Source organism: Protopterus annectens, chromosome 12.part0, assembly GCF_019279795.1.
Source record: "Protopterus annectens isolate FY-2018-M chromosome 12.part0, PAN1.0, whole genome shotgun sequence".
Classification (NCBI taxonomy): Eukaryota; Metazoa; Chordata; order Ceratodontiformes; family Protopteridae; genus Protopterus; species Protopterus annectens.
In genome coordinates this window covers 1,116,034,297-1,116,052,264 of record NC_056746.1, presented here as the reverse complement: position 1 = coordinate 1,116,052,264, position 17,968 = coordinate 1,116,034,297, and the positions used below count along the sequence as shown (strand labels likewise).

At 43.0% G+C, this 17,968-nt stretch overlaps 1 protein-coding gene across 1 annotated transcript in view; it reads right to left on the bottom strand.

Moving 5' to 3' along the window:
• Positions 1-15,470: 15,470 nt before the first annotated feature.
• Positions 15,471-17,968, bottom strand: part of DNTTIP1 (deoxynucleotidyltransferase terminal interacting protein 1) — a 1,330,332-nt gene continuing 1,327,834 nt past the window's right edge. The window contains exon 13 of the mRNA XM_044088998.1: positions 15,471-16,744. Within this exon, the coding sequence (XP_043944933.1) occupies positions 16,636-16,744 (109 nt within the window). The 3' untranslated portion in view covers positions 15,471-16,635. The remainder of the gene's footprint in view (positions 16,745-17,968) is intronic.

Below are 17,968 nucleotides of genomic sequence, written 5' to 3'. Positions count from 1 at the left end.
CTCCTACCATAATGAATGCACTGCAGGGAAAAAGCTCTTGTTGATGCTTTCAGACTAAAGTTAGACCAATTCTAGGTATATTCAGGTAGCCAAACATTCAGAGTCCCTTACGAACAAAGTAACTGCCACTACACCATTCCCAAGAATTTGTTTCCCACACATGGGTTGACTTCTCCTCAAAGTGATCTCCACACTCTTTGCAATGTACTGTAGCTGTAAGCAAAGTTGGTCATTGCTGTGAAGCTACATCTGTTGAGGACTATGGCATTACTACTGAACAACAATGGTGGCACGTTTAGAAAATGTTCAGCATTGCTGTTTTCTAGGCCATGTACATGGGCTTGCATTCAACAGCATGTCACAAGGAAAAGGAATCTCTTAAATACTGATATGTTCTGGAATCCCTGAAAATGTGAAATATTCTGTTTGAGTAGAAAATAAAATAAAAAGTGTGACTTAGGATTATTTGTTTAAACTCGCAGCTTACCACCATTCCTGTTCTTGATCACGTCACATCAACTGACTGTTCCACTGGTGCATATTCATAACACTGCCAACTAGTACACTGCAGTGATATGACAAGGTGTTAATGACACTGGAATCAGCACAAGGAGTGGCAAGTATGATGAAGGAATATACATCATTACTGTTGTGTGTTCCCATTGCATGCCAATATTCATAGTGTACACAAAGGCGTTTCTCGAGTGTCTAGGAACAGACATATATACGAAAGAGAACTAATTTAGAAATGGCGTTATCATAGACAGTGCCCATCGATATACTGTGCACATAGTACTGCATTTTGAACACTGCAGTTGTGCCTCACAGTAAAGGGTCGGCATATTGTTGCACCCATTCTCCCAATGGTTTGACAACTCATAAACTTTGCAATGCAGATGAACTAACAAACACTATTTTGTTACACATGGGGGGGCAAGACTTGTATATTGTGTGTGTGCATCATCATGCCACATAAGCATACTTTGTTTATATCCAGAACTGCTTTATTAGTTGTCTGCTTACCTTACAACATTGCGGAAACACAGTCATTGGTCACATATAAAAGACAGGCATCCTTGCACAATGCTATGTGGCACAGTGTGCTTCCATAACAGACAGTGTCAGCTCAACACTCCAGTGTTCTGACCAGTGACATTATAGGTCTCTGCATGACTATGTTCAGAGATTACTGCAAAATAGGATGCGTTAACAAGGCTACAGATGAGAATACCATTGTGGTCCAAGGCCATGCCCATATACAGTCACGCAATCTTCACCAAAATGGCTGGTGGAACCTATTCATGCAGTACACTGCTCTGATAAGATAAACAGCCATTAAAATTACAATGTTAACACCCCTGTCAATAAATACTGCTGACAGACACATAGGCACATCTGTAAACAATTTCTAAGCTTTGACCGACTAACTGTGTCAATAAGTAATACACCCTTTTACCTATCAGACATATTCCAGAAAGGAGTATACATCGTGTAAAAGGAATCTGCACCAAAACCTCACTCCATCCCCATTGCACATCTAAAGGCAAATGCTAACCATTACTACATGTATGTAACTGAGTGCATGTGATGAGTTATATACACTGTAAATATTTCCTGAACAAAACAATGTCAGCTACTACCACAACACGGTCCATATAGTGTGTGAAAACTGAGTGGCAGTGCTGTGTGTGTTACCAGCTTTTCTGCAGTGATGTTAGTACTGCAAATATGCAAATGGCCAACATCTGCTTGAAGTGCCACAGCTTTGTACAACAGGAAACAGCATAAGAAAGTTAGTAGCAATAAAATTAGTCTCTCAGAAGAGTAAAAAACATCAGTACATGTTAGCTCTGACAGACAATTTTTATTACTATGTTATTGTAACACAAATTCAAACAAACAAAACAGTATATACAGAATTTTTATAAAGGATGGCATGCTACGAGACAGCCACATATCTGCAAAATATATGGCAAATGGTAAAGTTAGTCTTTATTAGGTGGGAAATCTCATGTGATATCTTTTCATTATGTTCTCTGGACCCCAAGCATCTAAAATGATGATGATCTCAGCTTTTTCCCCCTCACATGAGCAGGAATCAAGATGTTCCATTTAATAAGCAGTGTCCTTTATTGTGTTCCATTATATTTTTCTGTCATCCATGGGCAATCAGCTCAACAAAACAGCATTGACGACATTTCTTAATGTAGCAGAATCAAGAGGTCTGGTGTTGTCAGCCTCACTACGAAAATAAGGAAGTACATATACACAAATGCAAAAGCACGTAATTTGCCTTTTTTTTTTTGCTGCACCACCAATGCTTGTGTTGTATGCAATTACTGTAATACAGTCATGATTTGTTGGATGCTGCATACACGTTTACTGAATGATCCCAAATTTGTGAGACGGTTGCAGCAGACATCAACAATGACACTTGCTGTGATTTGTACATTGACACTGACGTAAGATTTCGCTATCTACTCATCAAGTTTGGTGAACTTACTTGACAGGAGAAGGAACTCCCACTACATATGTGTGTTACTGAATATATTTCTGATGCAGTACAGAGCAGTACTCTGTAAAGTACAAATACACCAAAAATGTGTTGCTCGAAGTAACTGAGGCACTAATGTAAACCTCTGTTAATCTTTATCAGAACTTTGATTACTTCAAAGTCCTGTTAGCTATGCACAGAGCTAGCAAAACCTTATCAATGGGCCCTGATAACTTATAAGGTTGCCAGATTAGTAGTACCAAACACGGTGTCTGAGCCAACCTAATGTAAGCCCCATCACTGTCAGTATTATCAAAGCCTGAAAAATGGACACTGAATTGCCATTACTCTTTGATTACCCAACAAGAACCCTTTTACTGCCAAACCCATTATCTCATCAGTCTCATATGTCAAACTATGGAACATAGTACTTCATTAATCTGAGCATTGGTAATGTATCACTGTAGGACTGACGCTGAACAAACTGGGTCAAATGTAGGTCACAACTCATCAAAACTGATTTCTGCAAGAAACTGTGAAAATAAGCTGGCACTGGATATGCAGTACATAAACCACATCTGCACCTATGCAAGGCCTTTAACATTATATACCACACAGGCATTATGTACATCTAGGTGCAAATCCATATGCTGTGCCTTCCATACTTCCTTTTTTGTGTGACAATGTATAGTGTGAGTTACTGGTGCAACTTCTGAAATCAGAAAGGTGCTAGTGTTGCATCACGGGTCTTCATGTTCAGTACTCCCCTACTACATATGTTCTTATCATATTCCAGCCAGCCATATGGATATTTGCTTGGAGGGGCAGTGTTATCATTCAGTATTCCACTAATGTACAATTGCTTCTCCATGGTTCAACCTACATTAGCCGTGGATACAAGGGCAATGATGTATGTCTACATGAACATGAAAAAAGTACTGTAGTTCATTTTGGTAATCAAAACACTTCCATATCATGCTGCATAATCAGCAGACACCTGCAATCAAAGTGCTGTACAGGTCAGATGCACTGTTGTTAATAAATCCCTATGTTTTCATTACTGCATCTCCTTATTAACTGATACAGCCAAACATCTTGCTTATATAATTCCCACAGACAGGTCCTCCAAAAACAAAGTATTACTTGCCTAACCTATCAGAAGATCAATTCCTGAATGTCCACACCCCCTTTACTGGCAAGTATTTATCCAAGCATATCACTCCATTTGCAAGAATTACCATATTCCTAAATGAAACCTTAAATTCCTCAATTGTACAGAGAGACTTGGCAGCTTTCTGTCTACTGTACCCAAGAAATATCAGACCCTCTGATAACCAAATAAATTGGTTACATACCAGGTTAAAGGAACTAAACTGCCATCAACAGACAAGTAAACCATAATGGTGTGATAATTACAAATCCCAACATACTCCCTCCAACTCAGGAACAACCTCCCAGTACATGGACACCCCCCCCCTCAAAAAAAAAACTGTAAAATATAGAAGACAGTACTGTTTACAGCCTCAGAAATGACCATTTACAACAATAACTGGATGAAGGGCAGCACTGTAAACAAGTTGGATTGCTTCTCAGTCATCACAAATTACCAAATCAGTGCCCTTCAGCCCAAATGGTCATGAAGCACCTGCAGCAAAACTAAAAATACATCTGTGAATCACTGTAAAGTAGCTAGTGGAACGGTGATATGCTCATGGAAGACATCACTACCTACAACCTACCATAATGACACTTGACAGCAAATAAACTTGCAAGCCACACAAGAAATGTAACAACTGATTTCATTATACTGCCAATAGAAAACAAAAACTGCAAGTCATAGCTCCAAACATGAAGTAATGGTACTAAAGATACAGTTTACCCCCAAAAGACAAGAAAATATAACAAACTATAATTGTAATTAGACTGGCACAAAACAGTTTCTTTTGTACAGAACTACATTATTTAGGAATGAATCACATTATTACCTCCATTTGATGAGATGTGGTCTGTCGCACAGTCTCTCGGACACACACCCGCAAGAAAAAAACAAACATACAAAGGCCGCAGCTGCTCCTGTGCAACTTTTATAATACAGCCTAGTTAAAACGCAATCATGAAACTACTACACTGACTGAAGTGCACTGTGAGAAATCTAGAAATCACTCTTGAATGTGACAGATGCATGCTCACACAGGTCTGTATGTTTCTGGGTGATGTTACTCTAGGGGACTTGACTTGAAAGGTCAACACAAACTGAAACTGTTGGCTGTGCCAAGAAACAAAAACACAAACAGAGAAAACGATATAGACTATTCATGCAAGAATAATAAGGGTCATGGTGCTAAATGCTAGGAGCTTAAACTAAAAAAGTACAGTTGTGTACACTTACCATAAATGTAGATGTTAGAGTGTCTTCACTGTTGCAGTCATCACATTTGGGTTATCCCTACCAGGGTAGTCCTTGGCCAGCCTGAATATCAGAGACTTAGTATTTCTGCGTCGGTTGCTGTCGCTTGAAGACTGACGTCAGGTCATCAGTGGTATAAAGGAAGACAGCCGATGCCATTACATCAGTTTTTCTTGCCCTAACCAGTCAGGAGCCCCCAAAATTGGAGGCCAGGCTTTGGTGGCAGAACCCCACCAGTGGAAAATAAATACCAATATGTCCCTTGTAAGGATAGGAAAACAAGGAAGAAAGGTAACAAAAACAAAAAAAGTAAGAAGGAGGGAGGGAAACCAGGACTGCAACAGTGAAGGCACTCGAACATCTATATTTATGGTAAGTGTACACCAACTTTACTATGCTCTTTGTATTTCACTGTTGCAGTCATCACATTTGGGTACATTCCCAAAGCTGAGGAAAAGGGTGGAGGCAGTCAAGAAAGCTAGGGGCTGGCTAGCATGCCCTGCAAGACTGCAGAGGCAAAACCTGCCCTGGATTTAGAAAAGAGAGGCAGATGATAATGTTTGGTAAAGGTGTGAACAGACGTCCAGGTGGCAGCCTCCAGGATGTCCCTGGTGGGGACTCCTCTGAGGAAAGCTGCAGAGGTGGAGGCTGCTCTGGTGGAATGCGTTCTGACCCCCTTGGGGGTGGCTTGCCATGCTGTTTGTAGCAGAAATGAATACAGTGTGCTATCCATTTGGAAATGGTTTGCTTGGAGATGGCTTTGCCCTCTGCCCCTGAAGCAAAGCTAACCAGCAGTTGATCAGATTTTCTGAAAGGTTTAGTCCTGTTCCAGATAGTATCTGAGCTGTCTGTGCACATCTAGAGAGTGCAGAATTCTTCCCCCCTTGTTTTGAGGGTAAGGAAAGAAGGTGGGCAAATGGATGGATTGGTTGAGAGCCACGCTGGAAACCACCTTGGGCATGAAGGATACCCTGCCTGCATGGAAGATGATGAAGGGTTCTACTGCTATGACTGCTTGCAGCTCAGAGACTCTTCTGGCTGAAGCAATGGCCAGGAGGAAGGCTGTCTTCCAGAAGGGAAATTCCAGCTCTGCAGAAGAAGCTGGTTCAAAAGGAGGCAGGGTGAGCTTTTCCAAGACAAAGTTAAGGTCCCAAGCTGGTGTTGGTGCCCTTCTTGGGGGGGGGGGCGCAAGTTGTTAGCCCCTCTGAAAAACTGTTTGATCAGAGGGTGTGAAAAAAGAAGCTGCTCAGTGGGAAAATGAGCGGAAATAGCAGAGGCATGAATTTTCATAGAGGAGAAAGAGAGACCACTATGTAGTAGGTCAGCTAAGTAATCCAGGATGAGAGGGATGGAGGGCTGTGCTGTATTGGCCCCCTTAGCCTGGATCCAGGTGCAGAACCATTTCCATTTATCTGCATAAGACTTCCTGGTACTAGGGTGTCTGGCCTCTTGGATAACATCCAGAACCTGTTTACTGAGGATGGCAGATTGGTCAGGGGTCAGGGAATAAGCAAAGCTGCCAAATTGAGTGTCTGCAATTTGGGATGCAAAAATTTCCCTTCCCTCCTGGTTAGGAGGTTGGGAATCTGAGGAAGATTCCATGGGGCAGTGGGGACAGGCTGCACAGCAAGGGGTACCAGTGCTGTCTGGGCCAGTCTGGAGCCATGAGAATGGTCCTTGGTTTTTCTTCCCTTATTTTGATCAGTACCTTGGGAATGAGAGGTAGGGGAGGAAAGACATAGACCAAGAGGTTTACCCAGGGGAAGGACAGGGCATGCACTCTCCATGCCATGCAGTGATGCTCCCTGGTGCAGAATTTGCTGAGCTGATGGTTGGTGCTGGAGGCAAAGAGGTCAACCTCCAGGGTTCCTCATTTCTGAGTTATTAATAAGAATGTGTTTCTGTTGAGCTGCCACAAGTGGGGGTCCAAAAGTTTTCTGCTTAATTGGTCTGCCATGGAGTTTAGAGAGCCTGGCAGGTATTGTGCTAACAGGTGTAGATGCATGGAAGAGGCTGTGAACCAAAGGGTCATGGCCAGCCTCCACAGCGGGCAGGAGTGGGTCCCTCCCTGCTTGTTGATGTACCACATTCACTGTGGTATTGTCTGTTTTGATCAGGCGAACCCCTGAGAGAGAAGGGGTTTGAAAGCAATCAAGGCCTGCTGGACAGCCATCATTTCATTTCGACTGATGTGCAGGTGGAGTTGCTGGGGGTTCCACTGGCCCTGTATGCACCTGCCATCCAGATGTGCACCCCAAGCATACTCTTGATGAGTCTGTGGTGAAGCTCTGGGCAGCACGGTATGGGGAGAAATGCAGTCTCTTGTGAGAGCAGGCTGTTGCCCACCAAATAAATTCCTCCCTCAGGCAAGGAATAATAGGTAAGAGAGTTTCCAGATCTTGAGAGTGTTTACACCAAAGGCTCTTTAGGTACTATTGAAGTTTCCTCATATGCAGTCTGGCATATGGAATAAGGAGTATGCAAGATGCCATGAACCCCAGGGCTTGCAGGATTTCCCTTGCAGAAAGCTGGGGCCTGATGGCCAGTTGAGAGAAGTAAGATGATAGAAAACTTTGTTTATCTGGTGTTAGACATGCCATCTGGGATACTATGTCCAGACTTGCTCTCAGGAAGATTATCCTTTTGGTGGGTACCTGTTTGGATTTCTTTTCATTGACTGTGTATCCTAAGGAGGTTAGTAGGTCCTTTACAAAGGCCAGGTCTTTGAGCAGCTTTTCCTGGCTTCCTGCATGAATACGGCAATCATATAAGTAGGGGTAAATTTGAGTATTTCTTTGTCTGCAGAAAGCAATGGCCAGAGTCAGGCATTTTGTAAAAACTCTGGGAGCAGTAGATAAGCCAAAGGAAGTTCAGAGAAGTGAAAGTGTTGAGATCCTGCCCTGAAGCAAAGATATTTTCTGCAGGACTCCCTGATAGGAATGTGGAGGTAGGCCTCTTTTAGGTCCAGGGTTGCTAGCCAAGCATCCTTGGACAGCATGGGTAGCAGCTGCTGGAGGGTGAACATTTTGGACTTTGGGATCACTAGAAATGTGTTTAGAATGGAAAGATCGAGGATGGGGTGCCAGGTGCCCTCTTTTTTGGGTACCAGAAAAAGTCTGGAGTAAAAGCCTTGGCCTATCTGCTCTGCAGGAACGTGTTCTACTGCTCTCAAGGAGAGCAGGGTATGAATTTGCTTTTGAGCCTCTGTCCACTGATTTGGTGGTAGATCTGGGAACCCCTTTGGGGTTGGGAGGGTGTGGAAGGAGAATTTGTACCCCTGAGACACAATGTTCAGAACCCATTGGTCATTGGTAATGGTGGCTCAGGTGCTTGAGTGAAAGGAGAGTTTTCCTCCAAGGGTTATGTGATGGTGGGCAGAGGCAAGGTCGGGAGGGGGTGAGTCATTGTGAGTTCTTACCATAAGGGGGCGGCTTAGAACTCCCTGGTTTTGAAGTGGAGGCAGTCCACTGGTTAGATCTCTGCAACCCCTGGGACTGCTGTCTTGGGGGTCTGTTTCCATGGGGCCTAGGCTGGCCCTGTTAACTAGGTGCAGGAAAGGACCACTGCTTGGAAGGGAAATGCCTGCTAAACCTAGGGGGATGTACCTGTAAGAAATCTTGTAACAATCTGCATAGATTTTGCTTTTTCTTCCATCTTTTTTAACACCTCTTCTGCTTTAGTGCCAAATAAGTTATTTTTGTGCAAGGGTGCATCTAACAGTTTTGATTTGACATGGTCTGACGGGTTGTTCCTTAAGCCATGCATGCCTTCTAATGACAGATCCAATGACTGCTGCCCTGCAAGAAGCTTCTAAGGTGCCAAAACCACAGTCCAAAGTGTGTTTGGTTACTTGACCAGCAGAGTGCATTAACTCCTGTAAATCTTTAGATTCTGCCCATGCAGGAAAGGAGAAATGTTTTTGTTTACGGAGTTCCAAAGTATGTTGCTGATATTTAAGCATATGGAACTGACAATTTAGTGCCCTGAGAGCAAGAGTAGCTGAGGTGTATACTTTATTACCCCATCTGTCCAGTGCTCTGGAATCCCTGTCTGAGGGGGTGGGATTCTTAGCTGAAGTAGCTTTAACCCCTTTTGGGTATTGAGTAATGTCCTCAGGGTCCACTGTTGGGTTTTTAAAAAGATATTTGAGAGAGTCAGGGACTCTGTAGTACCTGTCTGGTTTTCTGGGAGCAGGAGGGAGGGCGTCTGGAGTCACGCTGGATTCAAGGAAGACATCATCCACCACATCTAGGACTGGGGGGGATGGCTAAGGGACTGTGCTGTGAAAGGTCCAGGAACTCTCAGAGTCTCTTTTTAGACTGAGGGTAGTCTTGACTCTCCCATTTGAAATGCTCCCTTAAAATATGCAGGGTTTCCCCAAAGGAAAAATCCTCTGGGTGAGAGGCTGAAGGAATAGATTCCTCTGCATCAGAATCTTCATATGTAGAGAGGGGCTGTATGTCCTTATAGTCGGATGCACTGGATTCATCTGACTCTTGTTCAGACAAAACTACTGGAGACAGATCTCTTTCTTTTTGAGGGAGTGGCTTGGCTTCCCCTAATAAGCATGAAAAGGTCCTCTGCCATTTTAAGCATTTGAGACTGAGGCAAGGGAGCAGGCACCAGAGAATGGCTGGTAGTCAGGTTCTTGGTGGTGGTTCGACACCTGGGCCTAAGGAACTCTGTTGCTTTCGAAAGAACGGTAGCCATGAAAGAAGGTGTCGGTTTATGTCTGGATTCACTGTTGTGAAGGACTTCCTTGGAAGACGGTAACTGCACAGTGGCTCCGGACCCATCCAAAGTAGAGATGACCACAGAGATCCTTAGACGAAGAAGAGTTCTGTGGCATGCCAGTCTGGAGACTGAAAGGGTCTTGGTAGAGGCCCGTGAATTAAGTGAAGCGGGCATCAGGGGCTGCGAAAGCTCCTCAGTGATTTCTGGAGAACTGACGACCAGCTTGACGGTAGCGTCATCGGAAGGTTTGGTCCTGTGCAGTCTGTCTCTGTGTTTATCTTTACATTTTTTTGGAAGCTCTGCTGTCGGACGGCTTACGGAAGCCATATTGGAATTTAAGGACTGCAATCGGAAATATCTGGCTACAACAACGGCCCAACTATGAATAGTTCTGGCGTTAAAGCACAGAACCAACAACGAGGGATGTCGTGGTCTGGGCCTAGACAAGTGATGCAGTAAGAGTGGAAGTCCTGGTGTGGTATTTTCTTTCCACAAGCGAGACAATTATTAACTTTTTCTGACACTGGTTAGTGCAAGAAAAAAGGATCCCCAATGGGGTACTTAACTTTCCAAGACTTTAACTTCAATTCAGAAACGAAACTCGGGTAGCGGACGACCGACACTCGTGCGAACTGCTTCCGGCTCCATGGCAAGAAAGACTGATGTAATGTCGTTGGCTGCCTTTCTTTATACCACTGATGACCTGATGTCAGTCTTCAAGTGACAGCAACTGACACAGAAATACTAAGTTTCTGGTATTCAGGCCGGCCGAGGGCTACCCTGGCAGGGATAACCCAAACGTGATGACTGCAACAGTGAAACACGAAAAACATCTGCACTCTCTGGAAGCACTTCTGTCACTAAAAGATGTAGATGTCTGTGCAGTCAAAGAAATCTAGAATAAGGCCCCAGAGTACCTCAGCCCTGCAAGGCTACAATGCCTTTAGACCACAAAAGGAATGTGTGAAAAACAAAGGAAGCGGTGTTTCAGTCTATATTAGGGACAGATTCACCTCACATCAAGTTAGACTGGACAACTCCATGGAGCTTCTCCTGGTCCATGTTACAATGGGTAAGACCCCCATTCAAGTCCTAGCCAGTTATAGATCACTCTCCATGGGTCACGACACCCACAACCTGCTTAATCAAACAGAAGACAATCCAAATTTTACCAAACACATTGGTTATGCAGGATTTCAAATATTGCACCATCAAATGGGAAACCTACTCCAGCCCAAACTCGCTAGCTAAAAAGTTCCTTGACTTTGTGAATTCAAATGCCCTAGAGCAAATTGCACATACCCTGACAACAGGAACAAACATTCTAGATCTGGTCCTCATGAGCATGTCAAACAGGTACACTACTGCAACTGCTGCACCCTCATTAGTTAAAACTGACCACAAATCAGTCACCTTTGAACTAACACCAGAACTCACAAAGGATGAAATCAGACTAAACAAACTTCACCAAAGCAAACTATACCCTCCAAAGTGTAGGTATAAATGCAGTCCAAGCCCCACCCCAAGCTGAAAGTGGTAACTATGCCGAAGTTTACACTAAAGTCCTGTACAATCATTTGCATAAGTGTATAAACTCAGCTGTAACACATAGAATCAAAGCCAGAGCCCCAAGTAAAATCAAGCTGCCATGGTGGACTTCCAGCATCAACAAACTCTACAATAAATGCAAAACTTTGCTGTCCAAGAAACAGACGGCCCAACAAAGGAAAAACATCCTCTTCAGCCATAACAGGCAAATAAGACAACTTGTCAAACCATTCAAGAGCTCCTTTGAGAAAAACCTAGCAAGTACTACCATGCATAACCATAAGGCTTTTTTACAGCTATGTACGTAACCTAGAGGGTAGGACCCAAGCATGTGCAGAACTGGTGGCCAACAGTTATCACACACACTGACCAAACAGAGACAGCGAACCTGCTAGGTCTGGTGAAAATTTCACTTCCTTATCCTCTCCCAACTTACAACAAACTGTCCACCAAACTCCCCCGCACCTTGCATATCTGAAGAGCAGGTTTCAAAGTCCTGTCCAAGGTAAAGAACACAGCCTCTATGGGATCAGATGACATCCCAGGCTGTCTTCTAAACAGGCTAAAACATGAACTAGCATCACCACTGAGTATCCTTTTCAATCATAGCCTAACCATAGGGTTTGTTCCTGCAGAAGGGAGAACAGCTACAGATATTCTCCTCCACAAAAGTGGCCTAGCAATAGACCTGGGGGAATTACAGATCCATAAGCCTGACCAGCCTCATCTGTAAGGCCATGGAACGTATCATTATGGACCTCATAAATACATAGGTGACCTCCAAACCTTGGACACTACCCAATTTGGCTTCATGAAGGGCAGATTCTGCCTGTTAAATGTGCTGGATTCTTTGAAAGTGTGACCAAGGCCACTGATGAGGGCAAATCTGCGCACACAGCATACCTCAACTTGGCAAAGGCTTTCGACACAAGGCATTACCAATAAACTTAGCAAACTGAATGTAAACCTCTTTGCTGTAAGACGGGTTGCCAAATGGCTCACAAACCGGACACACACTATCAAAGTGGGTGACTCCACATCAACCAGCAGACTTGTTACCAGCGAGGTACCACAGGGGTCAGTGCTGGTCCCCCTACTGTTTGGTATATACTTCTCATAAGTTCAGGTCAAAACTAAAGGGTTGTGGCTTACCAAGTTTGCAGATGACTGCAAACTAGGTGCAATCACTGAATCCCCAAATTATGTCAGTATACCCCAGGATGGTCTCGCACAGACCAATGACTGGTGTATTAGTCACAGTCTCAAACTGAATGCAAAGAAATGCATCATCATTCCTTTTAGCACAATGTCCCTTCATGCTATCAAATCAGTAATAATACTCTTAAGTACCCATGAAGTGGTAAGGGACCTGGGGTCGCAGGTTGATCGTGGCCTTAACGTCGACCACCACATGTCTACCGTTGTAAGGAAAGCTTTCTACATAGCTCACTTTATTATTAAAGGCATCACCTCGAGAGCAAAAGAAGTTATAACCCCTTACACTCAGCACTTATCCGGCCCATAATTGCGTATAAAGCCCCACTTGGTATGTACCATACTAAGCATCTAGAGCAATTAGAGAGACCTCAGAGGTTTCTAACAAAGAAGATCAAGGGCCTCCAGCATGTGCCTTACATGGACCAAATAAAATCCCTGTCACTACACTCCATATCATATAGACTTCTTAGGGGAGACTTACAACTGGCCTACAGAGCGACCCAAGACCAAAACCTTATGAACTTACTGCAGATCCATAAATCAAACGGGTCTAGGGCTACCCATTCCAGGGACTTAAATATGGCCTGGGACTTAAATAGGACATGATGGAGGGAAAGATTTATCTCCCAGCGACTGCCACGTCTTTGGAACAGAGAGGTAAATGGTAATGTTTGGTGAATGTATGAACTGAGCTCCAGGTAGCAGCTTCTAGAATGTCTCTGGTAGGAACCCTCTGAGAAAGGCTGCAGAAATAGATGCAGCCCTCGTGGAATAGGATCTGATCCCCTTGGAAACAGGTTTATCATGGTGCATGTAGCAGAAACGAATACAATGGCTTATCCATTTTGAAATAGCCTTCCCCTCTGCCCCTGCAGCAAATGCTACCAGTAATTGCTCAGATTTTCTTAGAGATTTTGTCCTGCTTAAGTAGAATCTTAGTTGTCTGTGTACATCCAGTGAATGCAGAATCCGCTCACCCTTGTTCTGTGGATTTGGGAAAAAAGTTGGCAGATGAATGGTCTGATTAAGAGCCACGCTAGGTACCACTTTAGGCATAAAGGATGGATTGGGTAAAAGATGATAAAAGGCTCCACTGCCATGAGAGCCTGTAGCTCTGAAACCCTTCTAGCTGAAGTGACTGCTAAAAGAAAAGCTGTCTTCCAAGAGAGAAATTTTATGTCTGCAGTAGCAGCTGGGTCAAAAGGAGGTATGGTGAGCTTTTCCAACACAAAATTGAGGTCCCATGCAGGAGTTGGTGGTCTCCTGGGAGGTCTTACATTTTTGGCCCCTCTGAGATACTGCTTTAGCAGGGGATGAGAAAAGAGGGGAGGCTCTGTGTTGTAATGAGCTGAAATGGCAGAGGCATGAATTTTTATGGAAGAGAAAGATAGGCCCTTGTGAAGCATCTCAGTTAAATATTGCAGAGTCTGAGGAATATTGGACACTGCTGTGCTATTCCTTGTGCCTGGTTCCAGGCACAGAATCTTTTCCATTTATCAGCATACGATTTTCTAGTGCAAGGCCTTCTAGCCACCAAAATGACATCCATCACAGGTTTGCTGAGAGATGTAACTGGTGAAATTAGTTGATTAGCCATGCTGCAAGATTCAGAGTTTGGAGCTGAGCGTGCACAATTTGATAGTTCTGCTGAGACAGTATGCAAGGAGTCTGAGGCAGGTACCACGGAGCAAGGTGTGATATATTGCATAGGAGTGGGTACCAGTGTTAGCAAGGCCAGTCTGAAGCAATCAGAATAATTTTTGGTTTTTCCTGTATGACTTTTAGTAAGACCTTCGCGAGCAGAGCCAGAGGGGGAAAGGCATAGACTGACAGGTTTTTCCAGCTGAAGGATAGAGCATCCACTTTCCAAGCTTTTTTGTGATGAATTCTCGTGCAGAATTTGTCCAACTGATAGTTTTGGGGTGAGGCAAAAAGATCTATGTCTGGGCTCCCCCATTTGCATGTTAACATGCTGAAGATTTGTGGATCCAATTTCCATTCATGTGGGTCCATAAGATTTCTGCTTAGTTCGTCTGCCAGAGTATTTTGCTTTCCTGGCAGGAACTGAGCTTATAGATGTATTTGATAAGTCAAGGCCGTGTTCCACAAAGCCATAGCTAGTCTGCGAAGGGGATAGGAATGGGTACCCCCCTGCTTGTTTATGTACCACATGTCTGTGGTGTTGTCTGTCTTTATCAGCAGTTGTCCTGGATGAAGATAGTCCTTGAAGGCTGTCTGAGCATTCGGTACAGCTAGCATCTCTTTCTGGTTGATATGTAGGCGCATTTGATTTGGGCACGATTGGCCCTGAATGCATCGCCCTGCCAGATGCGCCCCCCCCAAGCATAACCTGATGCGTCTGTAGTCAGGGTTTGGGTGGCAGGGGGTGGAATGAATGACAGTCCCTTGTTTTGGTGACAGGTCTCTGCCCACCATAGGAACTCTTGCTGCAGGCAAGGAATGATAGGGATCATTGTTTCCAGGCTGTGACAATGTTGACTCCATAAGCTTTTTAGGTACCAGTGAAGTTTCCTCATATGCAGTCTTGCATATGGAATTATTAGAATGCAGGAAGCCATGAACCCCAAGGCCTGCAGAATTTGTCTTGCAGATAGCTGGGTTTTTGTGGCCACTTGTTTGAAGTAAGTCATTAATTGAATTTGTTTTTCTGACATCGGTAAGGAGCAAGAAAAAGTTTCCCCAATGGGGTACTTAGCTTTAGGTTGAAGACTTTGGTTCTGAAACTCGAAAATGAAAATTTCAGGAGTCGGCCGACCAGCACTTGCGAACTGCTTTTGCTTCGGGCACCGCGCGGCAAGAAAGACTGATGAAAATGGCATCGGCTGCATGTTTTATACCCCTGACGACCTGATGTCATGGAAGAAGGGACAGCAACTGACGCAGGACCCAAGACTTTGTTAATCAGGCCGACTGAGGGCAACCTGCCAGCAGATTACCCAAATGTAATGACTGCAACAGTGAAACATGAAGAATATCAAACTGAAATTGCACAAAAAATAAAATATAGAAAATGCAATATCGCTAATTGAAATAAATGTACAAGAAAAGCACAGTGGTACTCTGTTTACTTACTTTATCTTTATACTGGCCTTTTTAACTATATGAGAAGTCTAAAATGGATTGCCTAAATGTCTTATTTCTGCTTTTTGGAAATCCTGGATAGAGAACACACAATGTCTGCAGAAACCCAAGTAGTACAACAAAAGAACAAACTCTTCACTAAAAACAGTGAAATTAGGTTCTCAGTTGCTAGACACTTCCAAATCAAAGAAACACCAACAAATAATAAAAAAAATAGTACGATGAACGGCACAACACTTCTGTTAAATAAAACTTAAAGTTAAAAAAATAAGAGACTTAAGTTCAAAATGGTAAACAAAGCTCAGTTAATAACACATCTATCAAGCAGAGTACAATTACTCCAGTTGAATTTGCTTTGATAAACAAAACAATGTCAAAATGAAGCCCACGGTAGGCATGTAATTTGTAGCTAAAAGAGAATACAATAATCTTGCAAATCTGAAATTGTACAGCAATAGCATTTTAAACCTAGACATAAAAGCTGTTGGATTTTAAGATAACACAAACAGGTTTTCACAAATATTTTATCAAAAAAAAATATAGTCAGAAACAGCACTGTCTTTTTTTTTTCTCAAATAGTGCAACTCGTTACAACACTGAGCACAAATAGTTTTGTTAATATACCTTTGGAACAGTGTCCAAGTAACTGCACCTGGATTCAAAACATTACCCAGTGGCTCAATACATACAACTGTTTTATGTCAACATCCCTCCCCACCACGTGAGACCATAATATCTTCAGCAAAGCAATTAAACAGTAGACTTGACTACTTTAACTCAGATACTTCTATACAGATAAAATGGTCACCACATATCACAGTGTATTGAGGACAGCACTGATAAACTGCTGTTGATTTATACCACATAATCAACAGTGCTGTACCTTATTATCTGAGGCAGATGGCACCTAACATAAAGCATCTTATATCAGTAAGTCTGGTCTACAAAAAGGCATTGATGGCACCAGAATCTTAATAGAAGAAGCAACCAAAGACCCTGCAAACTAATTTTGTGAGCAGTCCTAGTACAGTGGCTCAAACAAGGGCCTTAATTCTGGACAATCTTCAGCACAACTGCTGCCATCAAAAACAGGTGGTTGTATGTGGAATTAGCATGTTCTGAAATAAAATGTCTAATCCCTCTCTGTTCGAACCACTTCCATGTACTGCTGCATCTTCTCAACCATCCAGTGCGGTACAACAAAAGGTTTCAATTCATCCAGCCTCAAGTCTGGAGACTCTCTTGGAAGAAAATAAAATAAATATAAATAGTTACCAACATACACTATGACAATATGCTATAAATAATTTAGCAAAATATGGCACTTTCAGAAAATGAACTGTAGTAAAGACCATGAAACAGTACAACTGGGTAAGAACTTACCTTAACAGTAGATGCCCTACTGATTACTGCTGCAGTATTCCAATACTGAAGAGTTATGTCACTGACGTAACCTGATGTCCAGCTGGCATACCAACGCCAAGACAGGAATTTGCCCCAAAAGGAATATAAAAAGGAAATGGATTTTGAGAAACAACTAGAAATTGTCTGTTTACAGACAGGGTTGCTTAGCTTGCCTTCTTGGAAGGAAACAAAAAGCTGTTCCATTTTCTAAATGTATTTTTTCTTTTCAAAGTAGAATCTAAGTTGTCTGTCATCTAGGGAATGGAGAAGTCTCTTACTTCTGTTCTGCAGATTTAAAAATAAGGTTTTTAAATGTATAGCTTGTTTGAAGACTATTCCAGTAATTTTACACCCTCTCTTAACATCCGCAATGATGCTAATACAATGTTGGTTTTAAGTAATGAAACTTGTAATAGTGAGAATGTTGTGCCAGATCAAGATAATGCTGCAACCAATGATGTGGTTGATATGCATGCAGTAAATAGTAATGTGAATTTGAATATTGTCACTGGTGAACATTATAATAGCAACACACAGCTGCAGCAGAGTACCCCTGGTGTTGATTCAGTTCAGACGACTGATACCAGGGAAGATGTGGCTGCATAGAGCTTAGTAGATTTAGATGAGGGTACCTCGGAGAGAGCTGAGGGACACAAGATTGGCAATATCACATTCTTGAATACAGATAATAAACATCTAGAGGAATTTATACTCTCGGTCAGAAGAAAGGTAGTGAATCCCCCGCTTCAGGAGGGAGCCATTGGTCATACTCCTTTCCCCATCGATGATGCATACAGGGGAGGAAGGAACAGATCAATGAGCTGAGGGAGACAGAAACGGAAGGTGTCGGGGGAGGAACATTTGGGTCCAACCCTCAAGAAAATGTGGGAGAAAGTACCCAGACGTTAGTATGGAATGTCTCCAGTAGAATTCTAACTGAAGGAGAATTAGAAGTTTTGAACAAAGGGCTTTCTTTCATACCTTCTGTTAGAAGTGATATTACAGATTCAGTCATGGATGTTAAGTTATTTGGACGCAATGTACAACTTAAATTAGATTGT